Below are 21939 nucleotides of genomic sequence, written 5' to 3' on the forward strand. Positions count from 1 at the left end.
TTGCTGAGCGGGGATCGCTCCACTGATCGCCGCTGAGCAGGCGGATGACATGTATTTGCACAGTAAGTGGAGACAGACCTATCGGAGTCCCGCTCTCCTTTATGGGGAGATCGGATGAAAACGGACATCCTGTCTGTTTTCATCTGATCCCATCTGACCTGCTGGACAGATGGCAAACGTATTGCCATACGTCTGTTTTCAGGGGATCTTGTCGGATCGGATGCCAGGTGGGTGTCTGCGGACACAATATTATTATTATACAGGATTTATTTAGAGCCAACAGTTTGTGCCTTTGCTTTACCATATAAGGGGGAAAATTAAATTACAGTACAGTTCAATACAGAAGGGACAAGAGGGCTCTGTTCATGGAGCTTACAATCTAAAGTGAAGGGGAAATGGTACAAAAGGTAAAAGCTGCAGGGTATGATCTGGTGGAGGTTACAGCTATTTAGGTGGAAGTGGGGTAGGCTTTTCTGAATGAATGAGTTTTTAGGGATCACCTAAAGGCAAACTGGGTAGGAGCTGACAATACATAAAAAGATGCACTTCGCGCAGGAAGGGGCCAGCCTACCCATATTCACACCCCCAGAAAATCCAGACTTGTCCTGCTGTAATCTGACTCCGAATCTGTCAGCGGATGCTAGGTCCCAGGCCATCTTCTTTGCTGATGTCATTGGCAGCTGGATGTCTCTTCTAGGTTCCTGAAGCCAGCCCCCTGACTCCCCAGCGCATGCTCATCATGTTAAAAATGGCCCTCAAGCCTCTTGGGATGTTTGGCATGAGTATCCCTGGAGGCTGTGGGGAGAAGTGAGTATGTTGTTCTCACCAAGGTGGGAATGCCAGTAGTGAGGGGCCAGTAAATCAAATAAGAAGGTACTTACAGAAATGTCATATGCTGTGTCTTGCCTTCATGTGTATCATTTTGTCGGGCTTTTCCATATTTTTGCAAGGTTGGCTTTTGTAATCCGCTTGTATCTAATGTACTGATCATATTCTTGTTTTTCAAAATGCACTTTAGAACTGCTAGTGTGCCTGAATTTAGTACTAGTGAGTCATGTACTGGAGCAGGTAATAAAGTCAAAATATCGTCTTTCTTTATATTTGTTCTATGTTAGTAACTCAAAGTATTTAGCCCAACGCATTAATATGACAGACAGGGATCAAGAATTGCCAGAAGCAGAGGTTTAGCGATGGAACATCATATATTTTATCTTATTACTTCTAATTTTCTAAGCGTAAACTGGAAATCATGATAATCATGTAATGTCTTGCTACCTTTGCAGCGATAAAGTTTACGAAATGATGTTTGAACTGTCTGGGAGACTAAGTGAAGCACGTAATAAAGGTACGTGGAAATGTGTTTTTTTTTTTTTTTTTTTTTTTGCCTGCAAATTAAAATATACTGAACAAAATTATAAACGCAACACTTTTGTTTTTGCCCCCATTTTTCATGAGCTGAACTCAAAGATCAAAGACTTTTCTATGTACACAAAAGGCATATTGTTCACAAATCTGGCTAAATCTGTGTTAGTGAGCACTTCTCCTTTGCCGAGATAATCAATCCACCTCACAGGTGTGGCATATCAAGATGCTGATTAGAGAGCATGATTATTGCATTGGTGTGCCCTAGGCTGGCCACAATAAAAGGCCACTCTAAAATGTGCAGTTTTATCACACAGCACAATGCCACAGATGTCGCAAGTTTTGAGGGAGCGGGCAATTGGCATGCTGACTGCAGGAATGTCCATCAGAGCTGTTGCCGCAGACCATGTGTAACCACACCAACCCAGGACCTTCACATCCAACATCTTCACCTCCAAGATTATCTGAGACCAGCCACCCGGACAGCTGCTGCAACAATCGATTTGCATAACCAAAGAATTTCTGCACAAAGTGTCAGAAACCGTCTCAGGGAAGCTCATCTGCAAGCTCGTCGTCCTCATAGGGGTCTCGACCTGACTGCAGTTCATCGTAACTGACTTGAGTGGCCAAATGCTCACATTCAATGGTGTCTGGCACTTTGAAGAGATGTTCTCTTCACGGATGAATCCCGGTTCCATCTTTCTTGTTTTGTTTTTTTTATCCTTATATACTGAGATTTATACATCAGGTTATGTGCAGTGCAGCAATGTTGTGATAAATTAGCAAGCTTCGTATGCAGTGGAGAACAAAATGACTGACTATTTAAAGGCTTAGTTCACTTTTACATTCTTTTGCGAAAAGCATCCCTATGCTTGTCTTTAATACAATAAAATGTTGTGCTCTGTTCCCTACCCACGCACGCGAGAGTGGAAAAGAGCAGACTGCACCTGCAAGGGTAGGGAACAATGCCAAGTTTTTTTTTCCATGAGTTTCCAAGGCTGAGCATCCAATGCTGGGTACATCCTGCTATCTGCAGGACGGTGAAAGGAGGACAATAATAGCAGGTGAAAAGTAAGCATGTATTTGCAGAACAGAGCACAGAATTTTAGTGTTTTAAGGACACTGTAATGCAAAGGTGCATTTTTGGGGAAAGTATGTGAAGATTAACTAATCCTTTAAAAGAAGGACTCTGGGAAGCCAGCTAAATGCACAGTTGAAATACATATACTGTAAATGAACTGTTTTCACTGCCAAAGGATTTAGATTTTTTTTTTTCAGCCAGGATCAGGACTTGACTATATCCTGGTTCAGGTTTACAGCTTCCTGTGTCACCTGCCTGCTCACCGGAAAGAGTACAGTTGTAGTAGGGGGAATTAGAGGTTGGTTTGAAGTTTGATGGCATTTACAGACCTAGTGGATTTTTTGTGACAATAAAAATTTTGTTTAATTTATTTTTAGAAAATTTTTCTTGTAAACCATCATCGGAGACTTCAGAAGTGGTTCCGGAATCTAATGGCAGTGAACCCTGTCCAAATAAATTACAAGTGCCACTGGAAGGAGCAGAGGCCCAGGTACTCTGAAACAAAGTTTAATTTATGAATCAGGCTTTTTGCTGCAATAATACTCAACAAGGTGGAAGAAAAATGGTTTTGTTGTTTTCACTGCATTCAAAGTTAGGGGGACACTTGGAAGGATAACTGCCTGTTTTGACTGGCTTTTGTTTTGCATCATACCATTCGATTTTGTAATGATTGGACCTTGCCAATCAAACACATTCACTGTTAGAAATGAAAAAGAAATGAAAGGAAAATGGTATCCTTCTCCTTCGAATGTTCTCGTCATTGTGGTAGAAAATTAACTTTTTGATTTGACCTCAGTACCAATTAGAAAATTGGGAATGTTATGAAGATGAGAATTTTCAAACAAAATTCTAATTGAATATGGCCAGTTTTAGACTTTAAGGGAGAGTGGGAAAATCATGCATGAGTAAAGTAGACTAGACTGTATTTGTAACTCGGTGTCTCCACTGCTGTACAGTGCCAAGTGGAAGAATTTACTAAGGCCATCTAATAGAATCAAAAGTCAGAACTCTCCATGGAGTGTCTGTTCCCTCCAGAATGCATGCATTAAACCAGAAGGATAGTTATTATATAAATTCAATGTGGTGGGCATGCCCCACTGTCCCAAATATTAGTAAAAAGGGAAATGTTAGCTTAGCTAATGAAATAGTTCCCTCTGTTTTGGTTTTAACTGACAAGTATATTTGAAATATTCAGTGTTTATAGAAACTGAAACAAATAGTTTTCCACTTTTATATGTTCTACAGGAAAAAAGCGATTTGAAGAAAAATATTGATGTACTGCTAGAAATGTTCCCATGCTGCAGTTTGCTCCAAGCTGAGAAAGTTCTCTCTATGGCTAAAGGAAATCTGGAAGATGCAGTTCAGATCATAGTTGACAGTGAGGGGCAGTTTGACAATGCTTCTGAGTCACAGGTTAGTCCCACCAACTATGACAGGCGGCTACGCCTGCTTTTGATCTGTAGTAATGAGTCTAATTTACTATTATACAGCATTTATATTGTGCCAACAATTTGTGCAGTCTTTTACAAAATAAGAAGAGGGAGTATAGTTATAAAATGGTTCAAGAGGGCATGCAGGCCATACATTATGCAATTTTCTTTCCTCCAGTCATGGGTTGATGGAAGAAAAATTGCCTGATTCCCCCATCAACACAGTCGATGCTGATGGAGGAATCCCTCTTGCTGCACTATTGTATTCTGACAGCGGGATGTTTCCCAGGCATCAGAATACAATTTTCACTGCTGGTGGCAGTTTTTTTGCTATCACAAGGGATGAACAACAGCTTTTCTGATAGTTTTCCGGCAGCAACAAGTACTCTTTATTGAGAGATCCCTCTACTGTCACCCTAGGCAGCTGTTCAAGCGCAGATCGGTTTGATCGGCTGTCTCGTTCTGGCCAGGTAAACAATAAACTGAAAGTGACAAAGTCCTTGTCACTGACTTCATTCGTCACAGAGGAGGGGGGGGGAACGGATGAGCTCATGTGACCGCTTACAGCAGTCCTGGAATGGGAGCGGTGTGGGTTTGACAGTATAGGAAGATCTCCACCTGAAAACATTTTCTACACTTCCCGTCCAGGACATTGATATATGTATACTGTATGGAAAGCGGTTAAAGAAAACATTACAGTGCCATGACAATGTTATAATTATTATTCTACATAACTTCTCTACAGATAAGATGCGATTTAAAGGTGAACTCCATCTTTTACACCATATTACACCCGTACTTAGAGTGTAACACGGTTTCAAGAGACTCTGCCCCCTTTTCCCTTGATAGTGTGCAGGGGAGGTTCTTCCCCACAGCTCATGTCATATTTGAATTAAAGCGATCGTGGCTGCAGTGCTTTAACCACTTAAGCCCCGGAAGATTTTACCCCCATTCCGACCAGGGGGTATTTTGCGATTCGGCACTGCGTGACTTTAACGGACAATTGCGCGGTCGTGCGACGCTGTACCTAAACGAATTTGGCGTCCTTTTTTTCCCACAAACAGAGCTTTCTTTTGGTGGTATTTGATCACCTGTGCGATTTTTTGATCACGCGCTATAAACAAAAAAAGAGCGTCAATTTTGCAAAAATAACAATATTTTTCACATTTTTTTATATGAAATTTTTATTAATATGAAAAATTTTTTTAACATTTTCGGCCAATTTGTTTTATGCTACCTATGTTTGGTAAAAAAAAATCACAAAAAGTGTATTTTGATTGGTTTGCGCAAAAGTTATCGCGTTTACTAACAAAGGGAAAGATTTTTGTCATTTTTGTTGTTTTTTTTAACGCGTAATGGCGGCGATCTGCGATTTTTTTTTTTTTTGCGGTACTGCGACATTGCGGCGGACAGATCGGACCCTTGACTGACATTTTTGACACTTTTGGGGTTACCAGTGACATTTCTACAGTAATCAGTGCTATATATGCACTGTTACTGTAAAAATACACTGGTAGTAAAGGGGTTAACTTTATTTGGGAGGGAGGGGCTGTGTGTGTCCCTAGGGGCGTGCTTTCTACTGTGATTGGCTGTGGCTTCAGCTGCAAGGACACTGATCAACGGATCTACATAGTAGATCCATGTGATCAGTGTCTTTGCAGCGAGGAGAATGACAGGCAGCTTGTTTACACAAGCTGCCTAACATTCTCCCTCTCCCCCGCCGATCGCCGAGTGGCCGGCGGACATCGGGTCCGCTGGTCACACGCGCGGGGGGGGTCCGTGACCACGCGGGAGCGCGCCTCCCGGGGCGCGCGCTCGCTCCCTAGACCCTCACAAGCAAGCAACGTAGCCCTACGTTAGTTTGCCTGTGAGGGGCTGACCGCCGACGTAGATAGTCGTGCGGCGGTCGGCAAGTGGTTAAAGTCTCAAATGCAAAAAAATAATAAATGCACTTTTATTTTTATTTTTTTTGCTGCAAATTTTTTGTATGTGAATTTTGTCATTTTTTTTTCTAAAAGCTGGACTAAACCTTTAAATTGTATCAAACCACTGCACTGAAATGTTTTTTTCTCCTCTCACCTTCCCATGACGGCAACACATGAGAGATGAGAGGCTCCACCCTAAAGGAAACACAATCAGTTCACAGCTGTTAAAAGGCCCCACCCTTCCCCTTGTCCCTCCAGTATTGAATGTGTTTCTACTACAGCGAAACTTTTTTTTTTTTTGTTGTCTCTGATTTGAAGACTGTGTGTTGGATGGTCCCCATGTGAGGCAGGTCGGTGCAGGTGGCTACAGGCAAGAGCAGATCGGTAAGTGCCGTTTTCCCTGTTGGGGCCAATACCAGTGTCAGGCTTAGTCCCTGGTAGTTCCCATGCTCTCCCCATCGGGGGGCCTGTAGCCAAGTTATTGTGGGGCAGGAAGAGTGATCTGGAGTTTAGCTCCTCTTCTCTTGCAGAATCCCCAAGTGGAACCCAGGAGGCCTCTGATAAACCACCCCCTGTATCCGCTAGCACTAGCTCCTCTAAGAAGTGTGATAATTACGGGGAGAGACTGCCTAGATCTCACACAAAGCCCTTTTGTTACAGGTATATTAACAAACTGGCTGGTAACGAGGCCTCAGGGTTGATGAAAGATTTCCTTAAGTCTGTGCAGGAGGAAATGGTAGCCACTATCCAGTCCTTTCGCACCTCTGCAGCTTCCCCCCAGGTAACAGCCGCGTGAGCTAACCCCTAAAGAGGGCCCTTCTTAGGAGAGTTTACTTTCCAAGGCAGGCCCGTCTGCTTTTCTGCCTGGTTTGCAGGGTCTCCCCTTGCTCAAGCAAGGGAAGAGGAAGGCGTAGAAAACGCAGAAAGCCAGGCTTAGCTCTGGGGAGGAGGTTGATGTGGACCCAGATAGTGAGGCAGAGGAGACCAAATTGAAAAGAAATCTGTTTGGTCTGGAAAATCTGGAGGGACTCCTTCAAGCTGTTTTATGCTACAGAAGAAATCCCAGAACCCCCCAAGGAGACCTCGGCACAGGATAAGATGTATAAAGGACTGGTTAAAAACTAATCCAAAAGTATTTCCTGTTCACCAATCCTTGAAAGATTTCATTCTTCAAGAATGGGAGTTTCCTGAAAGAGGTCTGGTTAGACCAAAGACGTGGAAAAGGAGATTCCCCTTTTAATGAGGAAGAGGTGCAAAAATTCCTAAAAGAGTCCAAAATTGGACGCCTCCCTTTCTCAAGTGACTAGGAGGTCTGACCTCTCTTTTGAGGACACAGGGAATATCCGATATGCCATGGACCCGTAAGTCAGAATCTCTGTTAAAGAAAGCCTGGAATGCCAACTCATCCACTATGGCTACAGCACTGGCTGCAACCTGTGTAGCTAGGAATGCAGACTTCTGGATAGAAAACTTACAAGACACCTTTCACAGGGAAGTAAGTCACAGGAGGTGCTGGATTCCCTTTCAGTTATAGGGAAAGCTGTTGCCAATTTGGCTGACTCAGCGGTTGAGTCAGTGATAGCCTCAGCTAAAACCGGCGCTCTCATTAATTCAGCTAGGAGAGCCATTTGGGTTCAAGCTTGGGAAGGTGACTTTTCTTCAAAGGTGAAGCTCTGTGGGCTACCTTTTGAAGGGTCCTTACTGTTTGGCTCAGGCCTGGATGAACTGTTGTCCAGGTCCTCTGAGAAAGGGAAGACATTTCCTAGCAAGCCCAAAAAGGAGAGATATAGGAAATTTTTTGTGGGCCCCCCCCCTGGGACAAGGTCAACAGATAGCCAAAAAAGAGCCCAATAAGAAGTGGGGCTTTGGTAGAGGTAGGCAAAGAAGTAATTTGCTCTTCCCCTCTCCAGGCTCAAGCGCCAAAGATACTAAGTGACGCCAGAGTCAAAGTGGGGGGCAGACTGTCTCATTTAATTTCCCAATGGGAGGAAATTTCAGTCAGTCCATACATTTATCACCTCATTCAGGAAGGCTACCGCCTAGACTTTTCATCCATACCCCCACTAGAAGTGACTTTAACTCATCCTCCAAAGGATGTACTAAAAAGAATAGCCCTTTTGTATGGGATTCAAGAACTGGCGGAACAACTAGTGATAGTTCCCGTGCCAGAAGATCAGCTTTACCAAGGCTTTTCCTCCCACATGTTCAAGGTACCAAAGCCCTCTGGAAAATACCTCCATATCATAAACCTCAGAAACTTAAACAAGTTCCTAGAGTACAACAGGTTTTCCAAGGAAGGTATTTATACAGTCCGCAAAAACCTGTTGAAAGATGTGTTTATGACTACTCTGGATCTCAGGGATGCCTACCTGCATGTTCCAATTCATCCAGAACACCGGGCCTTTCTGAGATTTGCGGTGGTCACCGAGGAGGGGACTGCACAGTGGCAGTCCAGGGCACTCCCCTTTGGTCTAGCAGCCATTCCAAGGATGTTTACCAAGATCCAGGCAGAGGCGGTGGTCTATCTTCATTTCCAGGGAATAGCTTTGATTCCTTACCTGGACGATCTACTGATTTTTGGTCCGTTAGCGGACCAAGTGAGATCAAACACCCAGAGGGTGTTAACAGTCCTACAAACACTAGGCTGGTTGATCAGCATGGAAAAGTCATCCGTGGTTCAGACCTATTTAGGGCACCGGATAGATTCGCGGCTACAGGTCCTTTCCTTCTAGGGAAAAAGTGGAAAAGGTAGTTTCTTCAGTAAAAGCGTTGATGGTTGCTCCCTCGTGCACAAGGAGAGAGATCCTGAGAGTTCTTGGGCTCATGTCAGCCAGCATCCGAGCAGTAGTTTGGGCACAGCTACACTCGAGAGCTTCAATTTTTCCACCTTTCCTCCTGGGGCAAAAAGGTCGAAAGTGTAATCCTCACCCCTCAGGTAAAAATCTCCCTGGAGTGGTGGTCAATACCAAGCAATTTAGAAAAGGGCAGACCTTGGGGTCAGTGGAGCCCTCTGAAGGTCACCACAGACGCAAGCACCTGGGGGTGGGGGGCTCATTTTAGAGGGAGCCCAAGCCCAGGGCATCTGGGACAAGGAAGTAGCCCAGTCCTCCAACTTCAGAGAACTCAGAGCAGTGGGCGAAGCCCTAAGAGCCTTTAAGAGTTCAATTTCAGGCATGGAAATTCAGGTCTGCTCCGACAATGCTACAACAGTAGCTTACCTGAATCACCAAGGGGGTACCAGGTCAAGACCCCTGTTGGTACTAGCCCAGGAAATTCTAGGCTGGCCGAAGGGTACAAATGGCAGCTCTCTCTTGCAAAAGAACCTTTAGTTAAGATTTTTGATGGCCAGGGATAGAGCTACCCCCTGTCATTAGAGACAGGTTCCCTCCTTGGGACCCGACTAGGGTTCTAGAGGTGTTGTCTAGAAACCCTTTTGAACCTATAGAAGAGGTTCCCTTTAGGTTTTTTGTCCCTAAAACTAGCCTTCCTCTTAGCTGTCACGACAGCCAGAAGGGTAGGGGATTTACAAGGTCTTTCAATTAAAGAACCATTTATGTTGATCTTCCCAGATAGGATTATCCTCAGGCCAGATCCTCTATATCTGCCCAAAGTAGCATCTTCCTTTCACAGGAAGCAGGAGATAATTTTACCATCCTTTTGTGATAATCCTAGAAATGAAAAATAAATTACATTTTATTGTTTAGATGTGAGGAGATGCCTCCTCACTTATTTACAGAGGACCAGGGAGTTTAGGAGATCTAATCACCTTTTGATCCTCTACTCTGGACCAAGAAAGGGACTGCAAGCGTCAAAACCTTCAGTTTCTAAGTGGATCAGGCAAGCCATTACCATGTCTTATGAGGTTTCAGGTATTCCTGTGCCAGCAAAACTGAAAGCGCACTCAACCAGAGCACTGGCAACCTCCTGGGCCGAAAAAGCGTGAGCTTCCTAGGAACAGATTCGCAGTGCAGCCACATGAAACTCCTGTCAGTATATATGCATAGGGTTCTTTGGCTAAACTTTTGGACTGCAGGCTACTGGAGCGATCTGGTAAGGAGCGTTTGATCTGCATGCCCTTCAAGGGACAAATCCTCTTCGGACTAGCCCCAGATGTTCTCATCAAAGTTATTACTAGTGGTAAGAGCACTCACCTACCTTAGCAGAGGAAGCCTAAGGACCAAACTGAAAAGTCGTCTGCCTCTCTGACGGTCAGGAAGCGTCCCTTTCATTTTTCCACTTCTTCAATGTCAAACCCTCAAACTTGGCTCTCTATCTGTCTGCAGGATCTGGCACCCTATCTGACAAATCCTCAGACATCTCCACTTTCCAGAGTAGGGGGGAACATCAATTTGCCTTTGTGGACAATTAGGCATCTTGAATTCCAGATGGTTGGGTGCAGAAGGTGGTGTCCCTGGGCTACAAACTTAAGTTTTGTTACCTGCTTAATTATTGCTTTCTCCCCTCAAACCTTTCTGTCATCTGAAAGCCTTCAATGTATTAATTTCAGGTCTGCAAATTCCAGATAGAATCAAACACATCTCTCGTTGCTTTTCATAATTTGGGAGACATTCTGGCTTCTGTGGACATCAAAGATGCTGGCTGGCATGTACCCATCTTTTCAAGTCACCAACATATTCTGAGATTTGCTGTAGGACCTCTGCAGTACCAGTTCATGGCCCTGCCATTTTGACCTCTGTTTGGAACCTTGGATGTTCACCAAGGTGCTGGCTCCTCTGTTGCATCTGTCATGGAAATCCCATTGTGGAATACAAGAGTGCGACGTTGTTTTGTTGAGGGAGCAGTTGGTGAGGGCTTTGGCAGACAATGTGTTTCTGACTGTTTAGACTTTACTGAAGTTCGGTTGGATCCTGGACATTCAAAAAGCGTTGCTGGAACCTACAATATCTATTTAAATAACCTAGGTCTGGTTCTGGACAATTCTCAAACCAGTTCCTTCCCAGGAAAAGCTTTAGACTCCAGAATCTGCTTTTTTGCAGGGCTGATGGTAGTTCCTTTTGCCCAATTTCACTCCAGACTCTGCAACATCATCTAATTGTGGGACAAATTGGTCCTATCTCCTGACAGGCTGATTCGATTGACACCAAGGATGAGACTGAACCTGGCTTGATGGAATCCAGCTTTGGAGTCAGGGAAGACCCTTCTTTGTTATGCATATCAACCTTCATGGAGGAACCAGAAGTTTTGCTGCACAAAGACAGGATGGGCAGAACTACACATTCTACCCTTGTCAGCCGTGTGCATTGCCATTAAGGACCATTGGCTGACAAATTTCATCAGCTGGCAGTGTCTGGACCCAGGAGAAGATCCAGGACCAGTGCCTGGTAGCTCTGTCAAATCAGTACACCCTGATCAATGCCATTCCTCCCCTGAAGCTTCTTCCCTTCCTGCTCCGCAGGATACAGATAGTGGACAGGGTGATCCTCGTTGCTCTAAATTAGCCTAGGCAAATGTAGTACTCCGACCTTGTAAGACTTCTATCAGACACACCATGGGCCCTGTTAGACTGTTGGGATCTATTTGCCTTACTGCTTCTTGGTCTTGGCTTTAATGGCATGGCTGTTGGCTCTAAGAAATAGGGGAATCATACAATGCTAAGGCTAATAACAAGTTCTCTTTTGCAAGGCCTATTATCAGACATTGAAGGCATAGTTCACTTGGTTTGAGTCTAGTGGGTCTGGACCAGCATTTGACTCTCCGCACCATCAAAGATCAAGTCTCTGCTCTTTCCATTCTGTTTCTGAGACAGCTGACCTGACCCTCACTCTTTTAATGAAGACCTTTTGTGCAAAGGGGTCTCCCATGCGGGTCCCTTGTACATTCCCCTGTGACTCTGTGAAATGTGAATCAGTTTCTTTCTGTGCTTCAGAAGTTGCCATTTGAACCCATAAGAGATATTTCTCTCTATCCCACACGGTTGCTTTCTTTGTAACTATCATCTATGTGAGGAAAGTGTTTGAACCCCTTAACCTTTTTCTTGCAAAGAAAATATTTTACAAAGGAACAAGGACATCTAGGTGCCCAGGAATTCCTTCTTGCCTTAGTTGTCTGGATGTGGTTTGGGGTGTACATTTTCTATCTCTCAGCCACTGCTTCTTACAGGAAGACTGATTCCCTTTTAGTCATTTTGGATGGACCAAAATGGCACCCTGGCTTCTCATTCCACAATTCCTAGATAGTCTGAGCTATTGTTCAATCTCGTGGTCTTAAGGATCTGGTTTCTCTTTCCTAATGAGGCTCACTCTACTAGATCTATGAGTGCCTTTTGGATTTTTCAGCATCAGGCAACTGTTTTCCCAGAATTGGAAGGATGACACCTGGTTTTCTGTTCACACTTTCTCTAAGTTCTACTAGGTGGAATTTTCTGGCTCCTCTGATGCCAGCTTCGGGCGCAAGGACCTTCAGGTGGCTCTTTGAGCTGCAGGCAGTCCCTAGTTCCTTTTGTTTATATTGGGCCTGTTGGTGGTTGTTTGCTGTGTTGCTTACTGCAATTGGGTGGTTTAAAACATTGTGTTCCTCAATGATCAAGAAAGAAAACAGGATTTTTCTACTCACTATGTATCCTTTTCTTAGAGGCCATTGAGGGATACAGGTTCCACCAGTCTGATTTTTGCATTCAGCACTGGTTTGCTACAAATTTGAGGCAGCGGGAGGGGTTATATACTGGGCTGGCCTACATTTTTTTATTTATTTTTTGCCAGTGACCAATCCTTCCCTAGGTAGCAGTATGATCTAAAGTGTTTCAGACTTCCTATGGCCTTCAGAGGACAAAATGAATTTACGGATTCTACAATAATTTTATTATGTAACCTAAAGTAAAAGAAACTTGCCTTTTATAAATCAGTTTTTCCTTTGCGCTGCAGTTATGAACATCTGAATCCATAATAGTTTGTGTATTGCTTTGTCTAACCCATTTTTTTCTGATTTTGCAATTTAAGGAATTACAGAAAGCTCCCAAAAAGGAAGACTTGAAAGACTTTATTTTACAGAAGTAAGTCATCAGTCTTGTCAGGTAATATTGATGTCTTATTGTTGATTTTCAGGTCTAATATTTCAGGAAATGTATGCGTCAATACACAATACCTACTGCTATATTATTGAAGATACAGTATCTGACACAGTCTAGAGGCTTGCATATTTTCAAGGTTACTCATATTGTCCATAAAGCCTATTTTACTGGTCCAATAGTTTTTATAACCAAAATCAAAAATCATTGAACCTACCTACCTGTGGCTGCTGCCTTCTTTGCTCGTTCATTCACTTAAGCTTGAGGTACAGTGGTGTGAAAGATGAGAATCTTGCGGTCATAATGATAACTATAGCCAGTGAATTTACAGTATTTTCTCAGATTTAGAGGTTATTGGAGCCTTTTCTTGCTTGTGGTAAATTACAGCCTGAATTTTATGTAATGAATATAAGGACTTTTAAGCTAATCTCCATGCACAAAAAATTAATTTGAATATATGCCTCAGTAACCAAAAAGGATATAATTCTACTTTGTGTACACCAAATGCCTTTCCAAACCCAAATATTACCTTGGAAAATATAGCAACATCATCACTGTGTTGCACATAGTCTGTGCAGAGAGCAGATCTTTGAAGGGATCCCAGTAAGTCTATACAGGCTTCCTGCAAGGGGTGCCACCTACAAGACCAGTCGCCCTTGCAAAGAAGAAATAACAGCGGTGACTTGTCTTCATGTCAGAAAACTCCAGCACATAGACAAAGTGAAGAAATTGTTCCATGTTAATTGCACAAATCTGAAAGAAATACATTTAGGACATTGATATTTAAAGACTAATTCTTCCACTTGAAAACAAAAAAAAATGTCTTGTTGGCAGTGTTTGAAGGAAGTGGGCACATACTTTCTCATAAGGTGGAGTTGCTGTCTGCTTACGCAGTTTTGGGGGAACGTTTTTTTATTGCATATAAATCTATGTGTATTTCAGATGTCCCAGCTACTCCTGAAATTGCTCCTCTGTCTATGATCCCTGAACCCATTTCCAAAATAAAAAAAGGTATCTTATGGCATTGTCTATTGGCCGCTAGAGTTTTTCTCATCACTGGAAGTCCGCCTTCCCTCCCTTGCTTGTGGAATAGGCCCAGGGTTCTTAATGGCATAATGGCGATGGAAATGTTGGTGGCTGAGGACAGTGCAGATCCTAAAGTCTGCACTACTTAGACTTGTTGGCAAGTATATAGTGATTCCACTAATTATCAAGCTCTCCTCAATAAATATCTAGTTCGACACTTATCATACTCATGTCTTTGGGAGCTTCTCAATTGTCATGGACAGCAAGTTTTAGAATTTTGATTGTCTGGGCTTAGGTACGGTCCCTTGAAATGTTCCACATTTTGTCATGTTACAACTAAAAACGTAAATGTATTTTACTGGGATTTTATGTGATAGACCAACGCAAAGTGGCACATAATTGCGAAGTGGAAGGAAAATGGATCAATGGTTTTCAAAAATTTTTTACAAATATGAGAAAAATGTGGTGTGCATTTGTATTCAACCCCCTTTACTCTGAAAACCCTCACTAAAATCCAATGGAACCAATTGCCTTCAGAAGTCACCTAATTAGTAAATATAGTCCACCTGTGTGTAATTATTCTGAGTATAAATATAGCTTCTCTGTGAAGCCCTCAGCGGTTTGTTAGAGAAACTTAGTGAACAAACACTATCATAAAGGAACACACCAGACAGGTCAGGGATACAGTTGTGAAGAAGATTAAAGCAGGGTCAGGTTATAAAAAAAAAAAAAAAAAAAAAAAAATATTCCAAGCTTTGAACATCTCACGGAACACTGTTCAATCCATCATTCGAAAAATGGAAATAGTATAGCCAAACTGCAAACCAACCAAGATATGGCTGTCCACCTAAAGTGACAGGCCGGGCAAGGAGAGCATTAATCAGAGAAGCAGCCAAGAGGCCCATGGTAACTCTGGAGGAGCTCTAGAGATCCACAGCTCAGATGGGATTAGCTGTCCACAGGACAACTATTAGGCGTGTACTCCACAAATCTGGCCTTTATGAATGTGTGGCAAAAAGAGAGCCATTGTTGAAAGAAAACCATAAGAAGTCCTTTGGCCTAAAAGCAAAACGTTGTGTGGTGGAAAACTAACACTGCACATCACCCTGAACACACCAACCCTACTGTGAAACATGGTGATGGCAGCATCATTTTGTGGGGATGCTTTTTTTTTTAGCAGGGACAGGGAAGCTGGTCAGAGTTGATGGAAAGATGGATGGATCCAAATACAGGGCAATCTTAGAAGAAAACCTGTTAAGAGTCTGCAAAAGACTTGGGACTGGGGCGGAGGTTCACCTTCCAGCAGGACACCGACCCTAAACATACAGCCAGAGCTACAATGGAATGGTTTAGATCGAAGCATATTCATGTGTTAGAATGGCCCAGTCAAAGTCCAGACCTAAATCCAATTGAGAATCTGTGGAAAGACTTGAAATTGCTGTTCACAGAGCTCAAGCTGTTTTGCAAAGAAAAATGGGCAAAAATGTCACGCTCTACATGTGCAAAGCTAGTAGAAACGTACCCAAAAAGACTTACAGCTGTAATTGCAGCAAAAGATGGTTGTACAAAGTATTGGCTCAGGTGGCTGAATACAAATGCATGCCACACTTTTCAGATATTTATATGTAAAAAAAATTGAAAACCATTTATCATTTTCCTTCCACTTCACAATTATGTGCCACTTTGTGTTGGTCTATCACATAAAATCCCAATAAAATACATTTACGTTTTTGGTTGTAACATGACAAAATGTGGAAAATTTCAAGGGGTATGAATAATTTTCCAAGGCACGGTAATACTCCCGTGACTCGGACAATGGATTTAGAAGTAAACCTAGCCTTAAGCAGTTATAGAAACATATATTTTTTTTTTTTTTCGGTTTGGGTTGGAGGTTTTACCTAAATAAAAGATGACCATTGTAAGCACTCCTGGCAGTTAAAATGGTTTGTCTCAAACCTCTAATCTGCAAGACAGCTTGTTCTGTTAAAAAACAACAGACTTACTGGCAGGATTACCAAGTGAAAATAAAAAGAACCTAAAGGAAAAATTAATGCAGCCACCACCTCTAAGAATTAATAAGCTGCAATATAATAATGCTTGCTTTTGGGTTTAATGCCGCTTTAGGGCCTTTGTCCCCTTTATCTCTCTTCATGTGGTCTCCCCAGTTCGATTCCACTTGTCTCCATGGGGTTTGAATCTGGTTCTTTTGGCACTTCAGAAGCCCTCATTGTTACCTAAGGGGATACTTTGTTCTCTACTTTGACCCAAAGGTTGTATTTCTTATGGCTGTCACTTTGGCTAGGCAGGTGTCTAACCTGCCCGCTTTATCCTGTAAGGTACCCTTTTTGTTCTTGCTCAAGGTGGTATTGCATTCCTGGACTTCCTATGGGTCTAAGAAAATCTCTCTTCAAGCCTTTGCCTCTTCCAGTAAGACTGATTGCCTTTTGTTATCCCTGATCAGCCCAGAAAGGGAACCCCAGCTTCTTGTTCCCCCATTCCTAGGTGGTTCTGACAGGGCATTGTTAAGTTGCTATTGATCAAGTTCCCCTCTTTTCCGTTAAAGCTCACTCCACTATGTCTGACCACTGCTTGGTTTTTTTTAAGCAAGTTCTACCAGGCAGATGACACTGCCTCATATGATGTCCACTTCAGCTTTAAAGTTTTTTAAGTGGCTCTTTGAGCTACAGGCAGCTCCCAGGTGTTCTTTGCGTTGGGCCTGTTAGCAGTTGTTTGCTGTGTTGCCTACCCCTTGGTTGGACTGCTTATAGAAGTTTGATGCTTCCTATTTCCCTCAATGGAAAAAAAAAAAATAGGATTTTCTCTTTCGTTCTTTAACGGACACAGCTCCTGTCATTCTTGACCATTGGGTTATACTGCCCCCTACAGGAGAAGGACACTAAGCAGAAAAAACTTCTGGCTACACCCATGGGCAGTCTCAGGGGGTATACTTCCTCTTCCTGCTGAAGTCACTCAGTTTTTTTCTGCCTAGTCAAGAGTAAGGACCTAGTTCTCTAGTCCTGGGATCTCTGGTCCTGGTAAAATGTTTTAGATAGAAAATGTTTTTCCTCCTGGATTTTTTCTATGAGATCTATCATCAACTGCCGGACTGGGCGACTGGCTGGATAATCTAGATCCAGTGGTCACCCCGGTCTGGCCAGCGAGCGTGTGCAGGCCTCAGCTCAACGCTAGGTCCGCCGCGACATAGCCCCACCTGACGGGGGCTGGCCCTGCGAGTTAAATGTCTTGTGAGGTCGCATACAACCTGGCCTTGGCCTGAGTCGCAGCGTTCCTCCTGGCCAACAGCCCCCCATTTCGATGGAGAGGAGGATCTGTCTGGAGCAGTGGCCACCTTGTTCTAGGTATGGTGAGTAGCTGTCCCGCTCTACCCATGGAGGGTTTTGGGGTGGACATGGGCCCCTCCCTGGGACGGTCGGACCCCCGGGTTCCCCTCCTTACTGCAGGCACCACCCCCCTTGCCAAGTCCCTCATCCTGCCCCCCCCCCCCACATACGGATGTATTTTTCTTGGGTGATCTGGCCACTTTCCTAGGGTGGGAACAGGGAGCTAACTGGCAATCGGGGAGGGGGGGGGGTGCGGGCTGACGATCAATTGTGCGGGGGGGGGTGGCAGTTGTACCTGGTGGGGGCTCCTGCCTGGATCTGTCCTGGAGCCTGGTCTCCCAATTATGGGTCCCTGTATGCCGCACGGCCATTTTGTTGTAGTCTATGCATTCCTATACACGGTGGCCATGTTTGTGTAGTCCAGTGGCCAATTTCTTGTGGTTTGCCATTGCAAATAGCGGCGGCCATGACAGTGGAGCCCTATAAGCGGTGATTTCGGTGGTGGGAGCCCCTCCTTATCCCCTGGTGCTGACTCCTGAAACATTTAGCTTTACGTGTAGTGCAGATTCTCCTGGTGGTTGCAGGTGCCTGTGTCGGTGGGTGGGGAGTCTGGTGGGGTCCTCGCCCTCTCTCCTGAGGATCACTCTGTGCCTTGTGCTTGGCTACCGGGTGGTGTTGCCAGCGCAGTGGGGGTTGTCCCTGAGCAGTGTATTACACTTTTTTGTGGAGTCCCCGTGGTGACTCATGGAGTCTTTGGAGCACGTCTCTCCACCTGATCTCCTCTCTGAGGCTGCGGGGCCCTCCGGGTCCCAACCATTCATCCACGCACTGACGGCGGTCCTGGAGTCCCTTGTGTCCCAGGTGAAGGCAGCTTTGGGGCGACGGGCTAGCAAAAAGCTGATGGATGCACTGATTGTATCTGTGCGTGAGACCCTGAAAATGGAGGACGCAGCTAAATCTGCGATAGAGGCACAGGTACCCTTTGGCACTCACAAGCCGTCCAGAGCGGCAAAGGTGTTTCGTTTTCTCGCCTATTTTGACAGAATTGTCCCTAAAGAGTCGGAACGGCCAAAACGTCCTTGTGAGGTTCCTAAGCATTTTACTAGGAGTTACCCCTATGAGGAGTCCCTTCTTAAGAAGTGGACTGTGCCACCAGTGGTGGACCCTCTGGTTTCCAGATTACCCAAGGAAACCATGATTCTGGTTGAAGAGTCCGCGGCCTTTAAGGACCCGGCTGACCGGAAGGCGGAGACGGTGGCCACACTATGTACACCTTAGTTGGTTCGGCAATGAGGCCAGTATTTGCTATTGCCCTGGTGTCGCAAACTGACCGAGTGGGCTAAGCTCCTGTCATGACCTGGCGTGAGAACAGGCCCCCCCCCCCCCGCCTTGGCTGAGCCGGCAGACCAGCTGGTCCAGGGGCTGCAGTTTATCTGTGATGCCTCTTTGGATGCGGCTCCCATGATGGCTCGCCTCTCTGTTTTGGCGGTGGTCCTTTTGGTGTGTCTTTAGGCTCCTTTTGGTGTGTCTTTAGGCTCAAGTGCTGGTCTGCGGATCAGACTTCAGAAAAGGCCTTGACTGATCTTCCTTTCCAAGGAGATTGCCTGTTTGGAGCTACCCTGGATGACATCTCACAGGTGGGAAAAGTATCTTTCTTCCGCAGGCTACTAAGGGCAAGGAACCTCGTAGACATGAACCTTCCTTCTTGGCTCGTAAGAAGTTTTTTTCGTCCCTCAGGGTCGATCGACATGGACTTGGAAGACTTTCAGGACCTCCTCTGGCAGATCCAAACGAACTTGGTCTGGCAAGCCAAGAGCGGGCTTCTCTAGACCCACGGATAAGGCTCCTTCAGCATGAAGGTGCGCCTTCACCCATATCGGGGGTGGGGGGACGTCTTCGCTGGTTTCTGGACCCGTGGACTTCCCTGGTACAAGACAAGTGGGTCCACTAAGTCATTCAGTCTGGCTACAAGATCGAGTTTTGCTCTTGTCCCCCGGCAAGGTTTTTTCATTCTAACCTGCGCCTGTCCCCAGACTGGTTACATGGTCTGTTTGGGACGGTACAAGACCTGTTCCTTCAAGTGGTGATTGTCCTGGTTCCGACTTCGGAACGTTTTCAGGGTTTTTACTCAAACCTTTTCAGTCCCCAGAAAGAAAGGCAAAGCACGTCCAATCCTGGACCTCAAGGAGCTAAACTGCTTTGTGCAGGTACCGAAGTTCATAATGGAGTCTATTCAAACGGTGTGGATCGCGGTACTGGGTTACTTGGATGATCTCCTTCTGCGAGCAGAATCTCCCTCTGCTCTGCTGGAGAACCTGGAGGTCACAATACAAACTCTGTGGGAGTTGGGCTGGATTCTGAATTTTCAGAAGTCTGCCCTGGTTTCGTTCACAAAGCTGGACTGTTTGGGCCTGGCTCTGGACTGGGCCGCAGCCCGATTGCTCCTTCCTCTGGACAAACTCCAGAAATTGTAGACTGCAATTCGCCTCCTGCTGTCCAAGTGGTCATCCCTCGGGCCTGGCATGCGTATGCTGGGTCTGATGGTATCTACATTCGAGGCAGTTCCATTTGCACAGTTCCATACGAGGTCCCTGCAAAGGGAGATTCTGCCCAAGTGGGAAAAGACTCCGCAGTCTCTGGACAATTCGATCCGAATGATTCGGGAACAAAGGAGTCCCTGATACGGTGGTTTCGCTCTCCGGTACTTCGGCTGGGAAAATCCTTCCTCCCCTTGTATTGGACAGTGGTCACCACGGATGCCAGCCTAAAACATTATAAAACACAGTGCTACCAGGAAAGTGATAAAAGTGATAGATATAATCCTTCAATAAATAAATATGTAAAAATATAAAGTGCACTTAATGATGAAAAAAAAAAATATATCAATAATATATATAAAAAGGAATTTCACAATACATCAAATAAATGCTAAAGTGAAATTGTGCAAAATAAGTGCAGTCCAAAAAATACAAGTTCACAGTTGCCAAATAAAGTGCTGGACAAAAAGTGCTTGAAGTGCTCCACACAGTGATAAGTGCTCCAAAACTACCCTTTTGGGGATCCACTCACCAGATGCTAGGAATAATCAAGCCTCAAAAGCAATAAGTTCTCCAAGATGGCCCAGGGAATGGATGGATCAGCACACCACCAAGCAAGCCTCCAACTTTAGATAATAGCCCCCTCTTGGTTAGATGCTTAAAAAAAGAGGGAAGGAGCCAGACATAGTGAAGCCCGCAAGAATTTATTTAAATCAATATCATTAAAAAGCTACTCGCAAAAGTAGAAGTATCAGACAGCGTTAGAAAACACCACATCAAACATATCTTTCGTCCACTTCCGGGATCGCTAGCCGCCATGCGTTCCACGAGTAGACGGAAGTGACGTCATGTGGTTAAGCCGTCCGCAGGAAGTATGTCGACGCGTTTCACCTGCCTATAATGGGCGTTATCATAGACATCACTTCTTGTTCACGGCTAGATCTATTTATACAAGACTGGCAACTGGTGCATCCAATCATAAATATTTATTTATTGAAGTATATCTATCACTTTTATCACTTTCCTGGTAGCGCTGTGTTTTATAATGTTTTATTCCATCTCAGCTTTTGCCTAAGTGAACAGCTGCTTCAGGTAACACAGATTCACATATATTTTAGCGCGGGTTTTAATTTAATATATTTTTATACATGGATGCCAGCCTGTCCGGCTGGGTAGGCATCCTCGGCAAGCATTCTGCTCAGGGGATCTTGACGCTGGAAGAGTCCAGACTACCAATCGATGTCTTGGAACTCTGAGCGATCAGACTGTGTCTGGATCGTTAGACGGATCGTCTTCAGGGATGCCCAGTGCGCATTCAATCGAACAATGCCATGGCCGTGGCTTATGTCAATCCCCAAGGGGACACAAGAAGTGTCCTGGCGGCTCTGGAGGTAGTCGGCATTCTAAGGAGGATAGAACTGTTAGTTCCAGCCCTCTCCACCATACACCTTCTTCCGTGCACTCATGGGCATTGATAGGCAGCACTGTTGGGCAATGAGTGGCAGCAGTGATAGGTGGCACTGATTGACACTGGCAGCACTGATAGGTGGCACTGATTGGCAGCCCTCATGGGCACTGATTGGCAGCCCTCATGGGCACTGATTGGCAGCCCTCATGGGCACTGATTGGCAGCCCTCATGGGCACTGATTGGCAGCCCTGGTGGGCACTGATTGGCAGCCCTGGTGGGCACTGATTGGCAGCCCTGGTGGGCACTGATAGGTGGTACTGATGAGCACTGATGAGGTGGCACTGGTGGTCACTGATAGGTGGTACTGATAGGCACTGATGAGGTGGCACTGGCAGCACTGATAGGTGGCACTGATTGGCAGCCCTCATGGGCACTGATTGGCAGCCCTCATGGGCACTGATTGGCAGCCCTCATGGGCACTGATTGGCAGCCCTGGTGGGCACTGATTGGCAGCCCTGGTGGTCACTGATGGGTGGTACTGATGGGCACTCAAGAGGCAGCACTGCTGGTCACTGATAGGTGGTACTGATGGGCACTGATGAGGTGGCACTGGTGGGCAATGAGGTGGTACTGATGGGCACTGATGAGGCAGCACTGATAGGTGGCACTGGTGGGCACTGATAGGTGGTACTGATGGACACTGATAAGGTGGCACTGGTGGGCATTGATAGGTGGTACTGGTGGGCACTGATGAGTTGGCACTGGTGGGCACTGATGAGTTGGCACTGGTGGGCACTGATGAGG

General features: G+C 45.1%; 1 protein-coding gene across 1 annotated transcript in view; it reads left to right on the plus strand.

Moving 5' to 3' along the window:
* The window catches only part of CUEDC2 (CUE domain containing 2), a 46158-nt gene that overhangs the window by 11094 nt on the left and 13125 nt on the right, over nucleotides 1-21939 (plus strand). Inside the window, exons 3-6 of the mRNA XM_082268495.1 lie at nucleotides 1284-1345; nucleotides 2821-2933; nucleotides 3689-3856; nucleotides 12755-12807. Of these exons, the coding sequence (XP_082124621.1) occupies nucleotides 1284-1345; nucleotides 2821-2933; nucleotides 3689-3856; nucleotides 12755-12807 (396 nt within the window). The remainder of the gene's footprint in view (nucleotides 1-1283; nucleotides 1346-2820; nucleotides 2934-3688; nucleotides 3857-12754; nucleotides 12808-21939) is intronic.

This window comes from Pelophylax lessonae, assembly GCF_965119305.1.
Source record: "Pelophylax lessonae genome assembly, chromosome: 9".
Classification (NCBI taxonomy): domain Eukaryota; kingdom Metazoa; phylum Chordata; class Amphibia; order Anura; family Ranidae; genus Pelophylax; species Pelophylax lessonae.